We start from the raw sequence: 18,739 nt of genomic DNA, 5'->3' as shown, positions 1-18,739 counted from the left end.
AAAGGTGGACTCTGTGGGACCATCACTAGGGACTGCAAGCTGGTTGATTAATAGGTATGGGCTTATTTTAATCAATAAGGGTGAATTTTAATTGGCTGGGTTGTTTTGGTTCTTGTGTGTCACCACAACAGAGAATTGCAATGAAATGATGAAAGATGGCCTATCTTCCGAACACTGAGTTTAGCATCCTTCAGGATCTCTAAAAAGCACCCATATTGAGGTTTTGGTGAAGAAACTTAAAGCAATGAATTAACCAATTCATTGGCTTAAAGGCATTCAATTAATCAACTACACTTCTTTAATTGGCGGAAGCCCTAACAGCTGAGCAGAGGTTCACATATATATAAAACCAAGGTCTACATTCTTTGATTGGATAAGTATTCATATTCAAACTGAAAGGGATTTCCAGTAAGGCTGTGTACATGGGGGCATTATCTTGCAGATGGGTCATTCAGATCCATTTTTTAATGTATGTGTGAAGAGCACATTAGGGTCAGCACACTTATGTGTTTTCACTCAACACATTAATTGCATATTCTGCTGCTTTCCATTCACACCAGTGGGTGGAACCCAGCAGAAAATATGCCAAGTGTTTCATGCCCCCCTCCACCTCCTGCCCCTTGATCACTCTCCCCTTCCTCTTCCTGTTAGCTTACAGGAGTAAACTGTAGTTTGTTCTTTAAATAAATATATATTACTTTTAAACAGAATTGCAAATGATCCGTAATATTAAAAACAAACTGTAGCTACTTGGTGATCTGAGTTGGGTTTATTTGTGTGCCGGGCTTTCTGCAAATTAAGATAATTTCTCTCTCCCAGCCTTCGCCAACTGATATCCAACTTCAGCTTCATGAACCTTAGGATTCAGTCATGTTCATGAGACGAAGGAGGGGAATTAAAATCAGCCCTGAATCTTGCTGTTTTTTTTTCAAATCTCTCCAAAAGTCTCCTGCGGCATTGGAGAGGCCTGCTGGAGTAAGTTAGTGTCTGTCTTTTGGAGATATTTGGGGGAGAATGATGAAAAGAGGCTGGACTGATGAGATTCCTTTCCCTTTTTCAGCAACATAATTGGATTCCAAGGTGCTTTAAGCTGAAGTTGGACATCAGTTCAAGAAGGCTGTGAGAGAGAAATTACTTTAATCTACAGAAAGTCTGGCACATGCGTAACCCCTACATTCAGAGCATTAAGCATTTGCTTTTATTATTACAGAAGTAGGAGCATGGCAACAAAGGCCACTTGTTGAAACATCAGCACTGTAGTTGGGGAGAAATTTGGTTGAGTTTGCATTCAAGGGCAAATCTATCAAATCTGCGCTGTCTGAAAAAATTATTGTTGGCTTCTGTCTATATCAATAAAATGGAGTGTACTTCTGGGGGTGAACTCAAATAGCTGGAGAATCACAGCACCTGCTGTGTCTGCAGAGACTGATATCTCATAATTGCAGCCTCCTATGCTGTTTTTGCTGCGTTAGCAACACCAAACTGATCTCTCTAGGGTACAAGCTTGAGCAGTGTGCTGCCCTGACGAGAATACCCACCTCTTGGCCTCACTGATGTGGTCCAAAGGAAAGCAGAGCAATACATTTGGCACCAGCTTGGCTGCAGGAGCTGATGGAAGGAGGCAAACAATGTGCCATCCAATCATCTTAGGAACTCCACTCCTTACAAAAAAGCGTACATTAGTCAAAACAGCATACAAAAATGTGTTTATTAGCAGAAAATTGCACTTAAATCCAATGTTGATAGACCACAGCTCTCATCAGCTCTCAGCCAGCATGACCAATGGTCAGGGATGATTGGAATTATTCTCCAACCAGAGAGCCACAGGTTCTGCCACGCCTGCCCTTAAAGCTCTTTCGGCAGTTGCTGATTTTCCTGGCTAAGTTATCTGAGGCGTAAGGACCTTTCAGTCTCCGTCACCCCCTGGAGTGGGTAGAAGAAAGAGGAGACTTCTCCATTAATCATATTCAGTGCATGAAACCTTTTAAAAAGCGAAGCTTGAAAACCTGTACACTGCCATTTGATTTTTTAAAAATACCACCAGCACAAACCTGAACACAGCAGGGAAGAAAAGGTGCTGTAAACATCAGGTGTGCGCCTCCAAGATAAGGCCCTCGTTTTTTTTCTGCTGCTGTTTCAGAGCATCTCTCTGATTGCTGAGAGATGGATGAAATATGTGCAAATGGATTTTAAAAAAAGCAAACATGTAAACACTTTGAATGTCTGGTCTACTAGGTTGCACTTTGAGGGGAAACAGATTAAAATGCTGTCAAAGCTTTCTCACTTCTAGGTTGCCAGTTCAGCTGGAGAGCCATCTCAGAAAACAAGACCTTATTGTCATAAAACTGCTAAGCACTCTGTTCCAGTAATTCTCAAATATTTTCAAACCATCACCTCTTGAGGCACCGTGAAGGCCAGAAAGATTAATTGCAACCACTTTGAATAACTGTTAGGAAATAGGATTACTGGGTTGTCCTCAAAAGTGTCATGATTTCTCTGCATATCCCGCCCATCCCCAAGATTACCTCAAGGTAAAACATATCTGCCTTCAACAGCCAAACACTAACTGCAGGTCTTCCATTTTACGTTCTCATGAGTAACAACAGGCAGACTGAATTATTATAGTAGTTGCCATGTATGGAAAATTATCCAGTGGAAAATTAACTTCTTTTACCAGACACCAGTCCAAAGTGATGTGATTATTAGAGTATAACATGGACATTCCTAGTTAGAACAGATATTGATAGCAATAAGGGGCAAACCTTATCTGAAAACATACTATTTGTCTTTTGCTTTTTAATTTTGAAGTACTGTATTGTTTTTAATTTTTCACTGGAGACATTCAGTGTTTGCTTAGGCACAAAGGTGCTCAGAATAATATACGTATGATTAATCCTCAAAGCAAAATAAGAATCTCATGAAATGTTTCCCATGGCATGTATACTTCTATCGCTTTCCATAACCCAATAGGTTATCAGAATTCCCTAGCAGTGTATTGATGTCGTAAGAAGGCCATGAGGTTGGCAGACTTACACTCAGGAGTCACTGTTTATGGAAGCAAGTAGCTCATTTAACCAGACATTGGGGAAATAAAGTGGTAGGGAGACGGTGTCACTCAAATGAATGCTGCTTGTTCTCTTCTGATGACGCTGCTTCTGCAAATATTACAAGATCTGGAAACCCTACAAATACAATGATAACATAAACAGAGGAGTTGTGGTGCCTTTTGTGATCAGGTGAAGAGTTTGGGGATACTGCAGGACCCAGTCCTCCTTTTTGAAGGGTAGGCTGAGAAGAAAACCTAAAAATGCTAAAAGGGTTTTCAGGAAATGGGTAACAAAAATCATTTTATTGGGAAACAGAAACAGTGCTATCGGTTGAAGGGTGAAAGAAAGGCACAATGATTTTCTGTATAATGTTGCTAGGGAGAGAAATCAAAGGAGCAGAGCTGTTTCTATTTGTTTAACTATGGATATTCGCAGACATATACTAAATATACTACTTTGTCAGATATTGCACAAGTGGCACCTAATATGTCTCTTTTAAAAGAGACAGAAAATATCAAGGTACAGGCAGTGGGCAGGGAATGAACATCCCAACTGAAAATACTGAGGCAGTTACCACTACTTTGCAACTTCAGCGTTGGCAGAAGCTTGATATAGATAAAAAGCAAAACCTCTATCAGATGAATTAAAACTTGAGCTGCTCACGCAATGCTGGACCCCTAGAGCAAGTTATGACCAAGCATGATAGTACAGGTCCAAAAGCATTCCCCCATGCATGACTATACTGTATAAATATTCTTAGTTAGCACACTCTGCTGTTTTGGTACGGCATTCTGTTTCCCCAGCCAGCAGGCAGCAGAAGGGGTGCAAGTCACGTTCATTACCAAAGTTTGTACCAGGTACAAAGGCTTCAACGGAGCTGTGAGAAAGCACTCACAGAGAGAATGACAGGGGTTCACCTCAAGATTCTTCTAACTTCCTTTCTGCCGTAAACAGGAAAAAGGTGTCAATTGAACAGCAATATAATAAGTCATATGTAAGACTTGTAGATGTCTCGTTCTTGATCAGACACTGCCAGTTCAGACCCCATGAGCATATATGTGAAATTATTATTATCTGTGCCCCTGTATGTATTACTTTACATTTGTTTGCATTGAATTTCATTTGTTGTTACTTCCCATTCACTGAGTTTGGAGAGGCCGTTTTGGAGCGCTTTGCAATCTCTTTTCATTTTAATGATGCCAAACAATTTGGTATCTTCACCAAACTTGGGCACTTCACTGGTCACCCTTAACTCTTGGTTTTTTATGAACAATTTAGAAAGCACAAGTTCCAATACTGATCCTTCGGGGAACTGTACTTTCTATATTCCTCCATTGTAAAAACTGTCTATTTGGTCCTACTCGCTGCTTCCTATTACTTCACCTATTCCTGATCCACATGAGGATGTTGCCCCTTACTTCATGACTGCCCAGCCACAGTCCTGGTGGAAATCACTCCCATGCTGCCATTAGCAATACCAATGAAAGCTCCCAATGGTGTCCCATCTCCCTTCCCTAAATCTTTATTCACTGATAATCAGCCTTCACATAATAATAATGTTTTTAGCTCTATGGTCCAGTCTGGACAGGGCTGATTTTTCAGTGCTCTAGTCATGTTTTTATCCTGTACAAAACCTATAGATGCAAGGGGGACTTCCGGGTTGGTGCCTCCGGCAATGGCTGAATTCCTCTGATCGGGAGGAATTTGCCCCGTGGGAATTTGGGTCTGTACCGCCACGGCGAAGGCGGAGACCCGTAAAAATCACAGGCGGGAGAAGCCTGTGAACGTGGGATTCGGCGGGCACCTTTTGCGCCTCCCCTACTCGCGGGGAAACCCAGTTTCGGGGATCCGGAGCGATGTGGGGTGAGTGGCACGGTGCTTCGAATTGTCTGCTTCTTCCACGGAGTGAAGCTGCATAGCTGTTGTCGGAGAGCACTGACTTTTTCCTGTGGACAATTTGACTCTAAAGTAATTACCCGTGAGTAGAGCTGAATTGGGAAGAATTGGATTTTTAAACGTCTAATCTGGCATCGAAACGGGGAGGTTCAATACAGGAAGTCCGCCTTCCCCTTTTGTAGATAAACTGAAGCAAGGAGGCTGCAAGCTAAAGTCTTGGAAAGCCTTTTGTAAAAAACTAAGTTTCCCTCGGTAAAGAACTAACCCCCCCTTTTTTGGAGACAGGAGAAGAGGGGGGGAGTGGTGGACTGAATATGCCTGTAGGAGAGAGTTAAGAGAGTTAAAATGCCGCCGCTCTGACCCTGGAAACGGGCTGCTAGCAGGATTGATGTTTTTTTGGAACGTCCATTGACAGCGTTTAGCACGTTCATTGACAGGTAGCTGAACAAGAGAATACATTGTTTCTACTGTCTCCAGTTGTTTTCAAAAAAAAGGAGGAAAGTAACTGAAAAGTGAAACTAACTATGGATTATTGAAACTGTGTTTAAAAGAGGACATACTGACCGATACAAATAGAAACTGTTTTCCCCTAGTGGAAGCTTTTGAGATTGGTTACTTTACAGGAGAATTCCCCTAGTCTATTCTCCTTTACAGGAGAATAGACATGGGGAATTTCCAGCTGCAAGATAATAAAGTGTGAGACTTTGGAATTGACCTTGAATCTCTTAAGTGTTATGGCAAACGGAAAGGAAAAAACAGGCGGGATGTCAACAGAAGAGGCCTTAGTGGCTGCATTATTGAAAATAAACGATTCGCTGGAACAACTTCACAAGAAAACAGATGTGATAAATGTGAAAATGGATGCTGCAAATATTGAAATTGATTTAATCGTAGAAAGTTTAAATAACTTGGGACAAAAGGTGAATACCAATTCAGAAACCACCCAGAAACTGACACAGGAATCTACTCTGATACGGCAAACTGCAGATGAAGTCAGGGAAAAAAACCTTACTGCTGAATTTAAAGCATTTCAACTGGAGAGGAGAGTCCCATCCATACAAACTGATGAACATAAGCTGGCATTCGTTATGATTGAACTTAAAGAAGAACAGATGAATATGAGGACCAGAGCCCTATCTGAACTGGAAAAGGAAAGCTTGACAGAGTTTCAGGAGGCGACAGGACTAACATCGGTTGAGAAAGAGAGGTATTTGGGGGTTAGTATGATCGCCAAAAATGTGAATCTGTTCAAGGATAACTGTGAAGGATGTTGGATTGAAGAGAAGGGGGATTTGGAAATATGGACAAATCAGAAGTTGTTACTGTTGGGCTGAGTTACTGTGGTGGGGATGAGGGCTGCTGTGTTGCTGGGGATGTTGCTTTTGTTTCAAACATTGCAAGCTTTGGATGGGATGGATTGTTTCAGGAGGTGGCAGAGGGATGTTTTTAGAGTTGTTTGGCAGGGCAGGAAGCCTCGAGTAAAACTTAAGATATTGATGGATGCCAAAGAAGGAGGTGGACCTGCCCTGCCAGACCTTTAAATTTCGTTGTGAACCACAGTGGTGCCTCGCAAGACGAAAAGAATCCGTTCCTCGAGTCTCTTCGTCTTGCGGTTTTTTCGTCTTGCGAAGCAAGCCCATTAGCGGCTTAGCGGATTAGCGCTATTAGCGGGCTTAGCGGATCAGCTGACAAGCGGTTTAGCGGCTTAGCGGATCAGCTGTTAAGCGGCTTAGCGGATCAGCTGATAAGCGGCTTAGCGGATCAGCTGTTTAGCGGCTTAGGATCAGCTGATAAGCGGCTTAGCGGCTTGGGAAAAAGGGGGGGGAAACCTCGCAGGAACTCGCAAGACATTTTCGTCTTGCGAAGCAAGCCCATAGGAAATTCGTTTTGCGAAGCACCTCCAAAACGGAAAACACTTTCGTCTAGCGGGTTTTCCATCTTGTGAGGCATTCGTCTTGCGGGGCACCACTGCATCTGCTTTTTGCTGGTTGAGAGAATGGCTGCTTCTTGAAAACACTGAAGTGTTGGACAATGGCAGACGAAGTTGATGGACTATATGGAATTGGCGGAAATGACTGGCAAGATCTGAGACCAGGGAGAAGAGTCGGTGGAAGAAGATTGGAAAAAGTTTAAAGACTATTTATAGAAATATTGTAAAATTAAGGAATGTTAGAAAAATGTTGGAATGAAGTTCTATGGCTTTAGTAGAAATGTTATAAGGAATTAAGTATAAATAGATTAATAGAAAATTAAAGGAAAAATAAGGTAAGAATGTGTTAAGATAATTATAGGATAGAAAACAGAGTAAGATGGAAAGGAATTGCTGAAACAATTAATAGAAGTGGAATACAAAAAGGGAGGTGTGAGGAGGTCGCTGGAAATAAGTGAATGAAATATAAGATATTGAAAATGTTTGAGGTGTTTTTAAATTGTTTTTGTTGGTTTTTGTTTTGTTTTGTTAGTTCATGTAGCATTTTTGTATTGTATTTGTATTGTTTTTTCTCTCTTTTTTGTTTGTTTGTAGTGTTGTGTTGAAAATGTTGAAAAAGTAATAAATATCATTTAAAAAAAACCCCCAAAAAAACCTATAGATGCAAAATGCCAATACAGAAATGATTTGAGAGGATTCCAAGAAACACAACACTTTTTGACAAAGGTCTGATTAGGTTCTTTGTTGTGCAAGGTTTTATTATATCTGTTATCTAGTATTGTATTTATGATAACTTTGTAATTTGTTTGTTGTTGTTTTCCATTTCCATTTTTTATGGAAGCTGGTTTAGAAATCCTTAAAGCAATCAATCAATCAATCAATCAATCAATCAATCAATGACCTCATTAAGGAAAGAAGTGTGGCAGGCCCTCTGCTGTTTGTGGCAGACAGAGCATACAATAAAATCAAGGATGTACACATAAGTATACAAGTTGCTTGCATGCTGGTGACTGGACGTTAGAAGAAGAAGAAAATAGTTGGTGAGGTTAAGTTTACCATACCTCAAAGTCAGGCCAGTATGAGTCTATGTTATGTTTTCTTTCATGGATCATAGTATAGGAAAAATGCATTATGCAACATTTATCTTTATTGACCTCTCCAGTTCATGTACAAGAATAATACTGATACTCGTATTCAGACAAAGCAATAAATGCCCATTTTCCTACAAAGAGATAGCCTCTACATAAGTAAAACTTAATTTATGAAGTGCCCCTCATGCTGATAAGATCAATGGGTTTATGCTGTTTTCAGCAAGAGTACTTGATGCCTAATGCTTCTGTTTCTTGTTGTTGTTTAGGATACTGCTGGACAAGAAAGGTACAGGACAATTACCACTGCCTATTATCGAGGAGCAATGGGATTTATCCTTATGTACGATATTACTTGTGAAGAGTCCTTCAATGCTATTCAGGACTGGTAGGAACAGATAATTGCTACTTTCTGTGATAGTTTCATTTTCCGGTTACCATGCAATCCACTCAGTGATCAACTCACACCACATCTTATAAGAGGAAAGAAGGAAGCTCAAGAGCTTAACAAAACATAATCGCAATCAAATTATTAATACTACTATTAATTACTCTGCCTGAGTCTATAAAAAATGCACATGCACAATTTAAAAAGTTTCTATCCCAGTCCTGCATTTTTTTACTCATAAATAGCTGCCAATGAATTTAGTAGAACTAATGCTTCATCCTGAGTAAATATGCACAAGATTTCAGCCTTATCCTCAAAGATGCTCCATTACTGCACATCAGGACAGTTTTTCTACCCTGGAACAATTTTTCAGCCAAATTATTCTACTGATGGCATTAATTGACAAGCCTGAAGTTCATTTCACAATGTCAGTGAACATCAGTCCTATCTAATGTTTATTTATGAGATCACAGTGTCATTCCAATTATGCAGAAAGCTTATGTATTACCAGAAGCTATACATCACTTTACCATCTGTGTGACAGTACGTGGTCCAACCTTCAAACACTGCAACAACCTTTCCAGAAAAAATAATTCTCATTCTAACCATCTGATTCTGATCCAGTGTAGCTGATTAGATGTAAAATTCAGAGGGAGAAGCATGTCTTATACCACTGGTCAAAGAGCTTGGAACCAGCCAAGACTCCAACTTACAGGATCTCTCAAATGACTAGCCCTTATAGCAAAATACATTTGAAAGCACGTCAAAGTGCAAAGTAGATACAGTGGTGCCTCGCAAGACGAAATTAATTCGTTCCGCAAGTCTCTTCGTCTTGCGGTTTTTTCGTCTTGCGATGCACGGTTTCCCATAGGAATGCATTGAAAATCAATTAATGCGTTCCTAGGGAAACCGCCTTCGGACCAGGTCCGGGGACAGTCTGCCCCTGGACCTCTTCTGAAGGCTGGGGGGGGGGCAAGGGCTTTTCTTCCCACCCCCAGCATTTTAAAAAACCCTGGGACAGCGGAGGACTTCTCCGCTGTCCGGGGCGATCTTAAAATGCTGGCGGGCGGCATTTTAAAATCGCCCCGGACAGCGGAGGACTTCTCCGCTGTCCGGGGCGATTTAAAAGCCCCTGGGAAGGCAGGCAGGGGGGACAAAGACTTTCGCCCCCTGCCCGCCTTCAGAAGGTGTTCCCGCCCCCCGCCCCACTTCGGAACAGCTTTCCGAAGTGGGGCGGCGGGGGCAGGTGTCCCCGCCCCCCCTCCCCACTTCGGAACAGCTTTCCGAAGTGGGGCGGCGGGGGCAGGTGTCCCCGCCCCCCTCCCCACTTCGGAAAGCTGTTCCGAAGTGGGGCGGGGGGGCGGGGACACAGCTTTCCGAAGTGGGGCGGCTGGGGCAGGTGTCCCCGCCCCCCCTCCCCACTTCGGAACAGCTTTCCGAAGTGGGGCGGCTGGGGCAGGTGTCCCCGCCCCCCCCCGCCCCACTTCGGAACAGCTTTCCGAAGTGGGGCGGCTGGGGCAGGTGTCCCCGCCCCCCCTCCCCACTTCGGAACAGCTTTCCGAAGTGGGGCGGCTGGGGCAGGTGTCCCCGCCCCCCCTTCGGAACAGCGTTTTAAAATGCTGGGGGTCGGGAGCGAAGCGCTGCCGACCCCCAGCATTTTAAAACCTTCCCGGGACACGGGGAGATTTTAAAATGCTGGGGTTCGGCAGCGCTTCGCTCCCGACCCCCAGCATTTTAAAACCTCCCCGGGACACGGGGAGATTTTAAAATGCTGGGGGTCGGCAGCGCTTCGCTCCCGACCCCCAGCATTTTAAAATCTCCCCGGGACAGGGGGAGATTTTAAAATGCTGGGGGTCGGCAGCTAACGCTTCGCTCCCGACCCCCAGCATTTTAAAATCTCCCCGGGACAGAGACTTCTCTGCTGTCCCTTGGAGATTTTAAAATGCTGGTGGTCGGCAGCGAACGCTTCGCTCCCGCCCGCCAGCATTTTAAGATCGCCCGGGGCAGGCGGGGGGGGGGGGGGAAGGCAGGCGGGGGGGAGCAAAGACTTTTGCCCCCCGCCGGCCTTCAGAAGAGGTCCTCTTCTGAAGGCCGGCTGTGGGCGAAAGTCTTTGCTCCCGACCGCCAGCATTTCCCTATGGGCTTTCGTCTTGCGATGCAAGCCCATAGGGAAATTCGTCTTGCGAAGCGCCTCCAAAACAGAAAACCCTTTCGTCTTGCGGGTTTTCCGTCTTGCGAGGCATTCGTCTTGCGGGGTACCACTGTAAATAGGTGGGAAGGTAAACGGCGTTTCCGTGCACTGCTCTGGTTCGCCAGAAGTGGCTTAGTCATGCTGGCCACATGACCCGAAAGCTGTATGCCGGCTCCCTCAGCCAGTATAGTGAGATGAGCACTGCAACCCCAGAGTCGTCCGCGACTGGACCTAACAGTCAGGGGTACCTTTACCTTTAAACATCTTGAGCTAGGTTCCTTAAAAGTACCTAAACAAGGCTTCAATCCTAATTAATCTTACCTGGGAGTAAGACCCATCAAATTTCATTAGACTTCTGGGGAAATACAGATGGGATTGTGCTGTTAGACATCAGTAGCCAGATCAAAGGAGCTTGCCTTCTGTGCTATCATGCTAGCCAACTAAGAACAGCAGCATTTGTCTCTGCCACCAGTGTAGCTGGCCAAGAGATGCTGTAGCTGATTTACACATCCGTCAAATGACACAGGTAATAATGACAGAGAAATCCAATGCAGTTTGCATTTAAAGACAAACATATCTAATTTGCATTTCATGAAACAATATGCAAACTGAAACATAGCCACACTTGACTGGAGAAGTATATTGCAAAAGTTAGGAAAGTGTGTGTGTGTGTGTGTGTGTGTGTGTGTGTGTGTGTGTATTTATTAATGGCTGTATTTCGGTTTGCGTATTGCTTTGGAAAGTGCAGATTTGGTTGATTCACCTCCAAATATGAACTGAATTAAATTTGTTTCCCATCCCTACCTGGGAATAAGCCACACTGACAATGAGACATATATAGGATTGTTTTAATGGTGTCAATCAACTTTGACAGACAGTAGTACATATGCATTACAGTAAGAAAACTTGACTATTAGTCTATTTCCCCAACTCTCTTCTAGCACCAAAAAAAGCCAGTTCAAATTAGTAAAAGTGTCTGCTTGCTGACAAACTGCTTTTCTTTTTTCCATTATAGGGTTGCCACATTGTTTTAAAACTCCTCTGACTTTTAAAACACCTTTGTATATAAAGACAAAAATTCAACAAGTGCAGCTTACCCCATCATGGAGAAGTACACCCATTGAATTTCTGCCTGTCAGACAGCTGTTAATGATATGGGAACCAGAAAAAAGTAGCAACTCTGTCTCTGTGACTGCCAATATAACACTTCCCAAGAAGCTGACATCCTTTTCTCCTTTAAATCACACCTCCTTGTAATAATTATTCCACACAGCACAGTAGCAGCTCTAATTAGAGCTATGGCTTTCATTAAATGAGAAATATTTTTCTTGTAGTTCAGTTGTACTATGTCAATTAGGATGAAGTGATCACTGCCCTCTCTAATGCATGCAGACAGAGTCAAACCTTCCCCATTAGTCGGCGTCAGAAATACACCGTGCAACATTATTTGAAGCCTATGTAATCTACAAAACAGTATTGCTTGTAATCGAATTTGAGGCATTTTAGGGTAGATTTTGTTTACCGTGTCTCCATCATGTAACAATGGGGTGGAGGGAGGTAGGGAAGAGAAATATCTGCAGTAGAGAAGTAAGCTCTATCCATTTCAATTGAAATATAATATTAAGGGCCAGTCTTATGCTGCACTGCTGTATACACTTCTCAGGAGATAAATCCCATTGAATTCAGTGGGATTTGCCATTGAGTAGATATGAATAGGATTGTGCTGTTATTAGAGGTGGGGGAGGGAATTCAGTTCAGCTTGCATTTAAAGGCAAACCCACCTAATTCGCACTTTCAGAAACAACATGCAGACCAAAATGTAGCCATCTTTCAAACTGCACAAGATATGGGGAAGTGATTGATTATTTAAAAATAAAAGCAAAATCCTGCAAGACAAAAATGAGTCTGAGGCTAAAGCATCCTGAATGTTTATAGGACACACACTTCACAAGTAGCGCCTCTTGCTATATAAAGTTAAAATGTGTGCAGTCAGTTTTCAAGATGCGCCAAACATCGCGGTTTCTTCCAGAGCTGGAAAAGCACATGATACGAATGAATAATGGCAAAGGCCAAATTCATTTCTCAGTTTCATCATCTTGTCATTCTGTGGAAGTGACTTGAGATTGTTCAGGCAAGGGCAACTATTGCTCGCAGCTTATTTCTCCTCTCTCAAGTGCCAGCTTCCTTTCCTTGGCTGACAATGCAGCGCTCTTGTCTCCACATGTACAAGATTTTGTAAAGAGATGGTTGCAAATCCCAGAAGGAACAGAAGGCTGGCTGACACCTAAGGCAGTGGGGAAAAATAAATAAATAAATAAAATCTAAAAACACTTCACTAACCAAAAGCCAGCAGGGGACCTATCAAACCAACTTTGAAAACATAGCATTCTAAGTAACTTCGGAAAACAGCTACACATTTTGCCTATACAGTATATAAGAAAAAATTCTGCAAGCTATTTGAGAGAACTCACACAGTTTTCTATCTCCTGTGATGTGAGCTTTTTAATGGCTTTGTAAGAGATTGCCATATGTCCTTGAAGAAATCTGTCGTTTCAGAGCTAAAACATTAAAAGCCTGTAAATTAGCTGGTGCACTCTTGTATGATTTAACTTAATTTGTTTCTGAGAAATCAGGGGAGCACACTTTGAGAAAAATAACGGATGGAAATTTTAAGCCATTATGAAGCAAAACATTTCTTTTGAAATGACTATTGTATTGAAGACAGGGTTTTTTTTAATGGAGGCAGGTGGCTTGCATACAATTTTATGGGTTAACACCTTGGGATGGAATGTGTGATGGTGCCGAAATAAAAAACAAAGCATGCTATAGCTGATGTGTTAAACCAGATTGGAATCAGAAAAGAGAAACAAAAGCAGTATTATCTATACAGGTATATAAAGTATTGCTTTTTGAATGGCAAATAGAGCTTCTACAGCAGAGTGGCAGATCATATAATTGTAGAGCTAGAAGGGACTGTGAGGGCCATATAGTCCAACCCCTGCAGTGCAGAAATCTCAGCTAAATGACAGGTGGCCATCCAACCTCTGCTTAAAAACCTCCTTAGTTGGAATCTCTGTTCTTGAATGCATTGGTCCAGGCGCTAGCCTCCAGAACAGAATAAAACAAGCTTGCGCTATCCTCCATGTGGCAACCCTTAAGATATCTGAAGATGGCTATCATAACTTCTCTCTGTCTCCTCTTTACCAGGCTAAACATATCCAACTCCCTCAGCCGTTTCTCATAAGGCTTGCCCTCCTCTGCACACATCCCAGCTTGTCAATATCCTTCTTAAATTGTGGTGCCCAGAACTGGACAGAGTATTCCAGGTGCCGTCTAATCAAGGCAGAATAGAGCAGGACTGTTACTTCCCTTGATCAGGACACTATACTTCTGTTGATGCAGCTTAGAATAGCATTAGCTTTTTTGTGCTGCTGCATCACACCATTGACCCATGTTAAGCTTGTGGTCTACTCAGGGGTGGAGGAAAGGGGATGTAGTGGGTGCGGACCACCCCGGGTGTCACCACTGAGGCGGTGACAAAATGCCGGGCAGCACTCACCACGGGGCCTGCAGTGCGTCCGAGCCTGGGAGAGACGCGGTGGCTTGGGCGCGTGCAGGCTCCACACTGCCCAAACGGTCCGCTCGCTGCTCCCCACCAGCTGTAGGACAGCTGAGTGGGAGGAAGCAAGCATAGCTATGTGTGAAGAACAGTGTGTGCATAGGAAGAATGGCAGGCACAACACCTGTGTTTGTGTGTGCAGAATGGTGGGTGCAGTAACTGCTCCAGCGTTCTCAAAACCCAGCAGACTGCCCAGAAAATGAATGGGACAGACAGGAAGTCATGGGGAGGAGGCTCTGCCTTCCTCAGAGAAATAAAACAGCAGCTGATGGCAAGGGAAGGGAAGGTTCTGAGCTGAGAAAAGAGACTGAAAAGGCTCTTGAAAGAAATGGAGAGTCAATGCATAATGTTATAAGGTTTAGGGGGTCAGAGTCTGGGTGCAAGACACCCATAAATCCTGGTATTAGTAAAAGTTAAAATTAATCAAGGTTTGATTAAACTGAGCTAAACACTGAAACCACTGGATTTGGTTTATGCTAAAGAGCTAAGCCAGCTCAGCAGAGCTACATAGGCTCCCAGCCCAACCTTTGAGTATCAGAGCTTTATAATTCTTCCCATAGTCAGCAATGAAGGCTGCTTATACTGTTTAGGTGCCTTCAGTGTTGTTCTCCCAGGTTATCACTGTTTTTACTTGCTCTTTCCCATCAGTTTTGCACTGGTGAAGCAGGAAAGAGAGCTTAATCATAATGTGATTTCTTTGGACTGGGCAGCAGTCATTCATTCAGTTCCATACTGAATGAGCCTACCCAAGGTATACAGAGGGGGAGGATGAATTGCAGTTTTCAAATCAAAAGACATACACGTGTGTGAGGAATTCAAAACTTGTGAGGTTCTATCAGTTTGGATGCCATTTTTAGGTTGTTCCCACAGCAGCCATTCAACTGGAACGTAGCCATTCATTCATTCATTCATTCAGTTCTTAAAGATCAGACATGGTAAGGAAGCAATCCTAAGGAACCTCAGGTGCTGGCCGATGAGCCACAATATGCAGTGGAGGTGCCACTTCACATGGAGAGACAGGTCTGTTGATAGGTTGGTATTTTGCCCCAGAGCCTCTCCCCACCCCCCACCCCCACTGTCAGCATGACATCAGAATGTTTGTGGGCATAGATGTACCTGCCCATTATAGAACCCGAAGAGAATGTGGGCATTGGTGTTCCTGCCCATGATAGAACCCGAAGAGCATTCTGGAGGCCAGCCAGTGGTGGTCTTGAATCTGTAGGATCCTAACCCCCTCATTTCTTCTATAGGATTATGGCAGGGGGAGGGGAACACACCACAAATATTTGATGTTAATGACACTTTGCAGATTGCTGAAAGTGCGAAGATGATCTTAGCATTCTGGTTTGAAAACTATCGCAGCTGGCTCTTTTTAGATTAGCTGCCACAAATTCCGTTCCGCAGCGGAGTTTATTTAAGGTAAGCTTTGCCATCCATCACAGAGCATCCTGCCTTGTGAATATTCATGGACTGACTGACTGACATTGCTTTTGGTATGAGAGGCATGATGTGGGCTGTCCAGAAGTAATTAAACATTGTCAGGAATTAATCGGAAGGTGGAGGTTGCTTCTGAATCAGAAATCAGGCTCCACAGGCATAATCCATCAGCAGTCTTACTGGTGCAAGCTTTGTTGAAATAAATGGGAACAGGGAGATACAGGGGGATAGGGTTGCCATATTTCAAACAGTGAAAATTTGTTGAGCTTTTTTAAGCAAAATTGCAAAAAAATAAATAAATGCTTTTTTTGGGGGGGGGACAGCAAAAACGGCACTGCCAACATCTCCCTACAGGGGATATGCTGAGTGGATTGAGCTCCATATCACTGAGAGGGATGTATCCAAGAATAACATTAAATACTATTGAGGAAATGTGTGCATTATGTGTTCAGAGACCACTGCTTATAGCAGTAAGCAGCATTTGCCTAAACTAAAGATTCAGGACAGACAAAAGTTCATAATGAAACTTTGACATTCGCTCCTACAAGATGTAGTGATGACCACAAACCTGGATGGCTTTAAAAGAGGATAAAGCTATTTCATGCAGAACAGGCATAGGCAAACTCAGTCCTCCAGATGTTTTGGGACTACAACTCCCATTGAATTGAAATACTTTATTGTCACTTGTACAACTTGTATACAGTGAGATTACACGAGCACCCCCCCCACACACACTCAGCTCTCTTAGTCTTGGTTCCCCTCGTTTACTGACATCCACCCACCAAACCCGAAAGTCAGTTGCCCTGTTGTTATCTTTTCATTCAGCAGCCTAACAGCCCACGGATAGAAGCTGTTCTTTACCCTGTTGGTGTGACTAATCATGCTTCTATATCTTCTGCCTGAGGGCAGGAGTTCAAGAAAGTGCTGGCCAGGGTGTGAATCATCCCTGAGAATTTCCCTCACTCTCCTGAGGCAACATTCGTCTGCTATTTCATCCAGCGGATTCACGGGACAGCCCATAATATCTTGTGCTGTATTCACCACCCTCCTTCCACCTTCCTATCAGTTGATGTCAAACCAGCATACTACACCGTGATGCAGTATGAAAGGACAGTTTCTATTGTGGTCAGGGATGATGGGAGTTGTAGTCCCAAAACATCTGGAGAGCCGAGTTTGCCTATGCTTGATGTAGAAGAAATAAGGCTATTGATGGCTACTAACCATGGTGGCTAGTTTCTGCCTCCGCTGTCAGAAATGATATACCTCTGTATCCTAGTTGCTGGATATCACAAGTGGGAGAGCACTGAATATAGGATATTGCCCTCATGGCCTGCCAGGGTGTGAATGATCCCTGAGAATTTCCCTCGCTCTCCTGAGGCAACATTCGTCTGCTATTTCATCCAGCGGATTCACGGGACAGCCCATAATATCTTGTGCTGTATTCACCACCCTCCTTCCACCTTCCTATCAGTTGATGTCAAACCAGCATACTACACCGTGATGCAGTATGAAAGGACAGTTTCTATTGTGGTCAGGGATGATGGGAGTTGTAGTCCCAAAACATCTGGAGAGCCGAGTTTGCCTATGCTTGATGTAGAAGAAATAAGGCTATTGATGGCTACTAACCATGGTGGCTAGTTTCTGCCTCCGCTGTCAGAAATGATATACCTCTGTATCCTAGTTGCTGGATATCACAAGTGGGAGAGCACTGAATATAGGATATTGCCCTCATGGCCTGCTTGTGGGTTTCTCATAACCATCCATTTGAACACTGTGAGTACAGGATTCCTGGACCACATAAGCTCTTCTGACGTTTTTATGTTCTTAAGATGAAAGGAACATTTTTGACCATATGTTTAGGTATGACTACAACAACTCAAGATTCCTCCAAACTGTGATAGAATATTCCACTGTAATGCAATATATTAGAATTATATTGTTGTTGTTTAGTCGTTTAGTCGTGTCCGACTCTTCGTGACCCCATGGACCAGAGCACGCCAGGCACTCCTGTCTTCCACTGCCTCCTGCAGTTTGGTCAAACTCAAGCTGGTAGCTTCGAGAACACTATCCAACCATCTCGTCCTCTGTCATCCCCTTCTCCTTGTGCCCTCCATCTTTCCCAACATCAGGGTCTTTTCCAGGGAGTCTTCTCTTCTCATGAGGAATTATAGAATTATATATATATGGTTAATTGATAGCAATGAATTTGGGATGAAGATGATTCATCAATTTTATATCTCTTAGCTCCCCCTGCTGGATTTGGGATGCTTTGGTTTGTTTCTTTGGCCACAGATGCATTCCAAAGCCAAAACTGTGCTGAGAGGTGCTGCATTTCTATTTAAATTATAGCAATTTCTTTCTAAATTTGAATTGATACATATAAATTAGCACAGACAAATTTCATTCAAATATTTGTCTTTTGCAGTCTCTTTTGGTGATAAGATTCCTCTCTTTTTTTGGAGATGCATATGTAACCACCCTAAAATTATGTAGAAATGTTGTTAAATTATTAACATTTTTAATTGATTAATCTTCAGATTAGTTAGTTAATTAAAGATATCCACAAGATACCAAAAACTAGCGGAAATTAACAGCTTCAAAAATACAGTAAACAAGTGAGCCATTAATTTGGAACTTCAACTAAAAATTGAGTTGGTTAATATACTAAACAAAATTGCCAGAGCAATTCTAACCATCCTATTGAATTCAATAGGGCTTCTTCCCAGGTAAGTGGGGTTAGGATTGCAACCTAATGAAAGCTTATGATTGTTTTAAAAAGGTGCAGCTTCAAGATATTTTCATACAACCTAGGACAAATCCTTGAAACTGATCTAGAAAGCACTGAGGCTACTGTGACTGACCTATAAACTCCAAATTCCCAGAAACACAAGTTAAAATGAATGGGATCAATAAGTAGTCACTGGCAAGCTATAATGCATTTGTGTGTGTATGTGTGAACAAAACATGGAATATTAGGCACATCTGGGAGCTCTGATCTAGTTTCAGCTGAAGAGGGACAGCACCATACTTTGAAAAATCTTACAAGAAAAGCTGAACACCTGAGTTCAATATACAGGCAACTTTTATTCATAATTATAAGCTTTCCTAACTAAACCTTCAGGTGCAGAACTGGAACTGTCAGA

The 18,739-nt window shown here is 42.9% G+C and overlaps 1 protein-coding gene across 5 annotated transcripts in view; it reads left to right on the top strand.

The window, feature by feature from the left end:
- Positions 1-18,739, top strand: part of RAB3B (RAB3B, member RAS oncogene family) — a 61,275-nt gene that overhangs the window by 37,123 nt on the left and 5,413 nt on the right. For all 5 annotated transcript variants that reach the window (XM_081193254.1, XM_081193255.1, XM_081193253.1 and 2 more), the window contains exon 3: positions 8,231-8,349. In XM_081193254.1, the coding sequence (XP_081049380.1) occupies positions 8,231-8,349 (119 nt within the window). The remainder of the gene's footprint in view (positions 1-8,230; positions 8,350-18,739) is intronic.

The sequence above is a fragment of the Podarcis bocagei genome (genome assembly GCF_964188305.1).
Source record: "Podarcis bocagei genome assembly, chromosome: 5".
Lineage (NCBI taxonomy): Eukaryota > Metazoa > Chordata > Lepidosauria > Squamata > Lacertidae > Podarcis > Podarcis bocagei.
The sequence above is the reverse complement of the archived record's forward strand: the minus strand, read 5'-3'. Positions and strand labels throughout refer to the sequence as shown.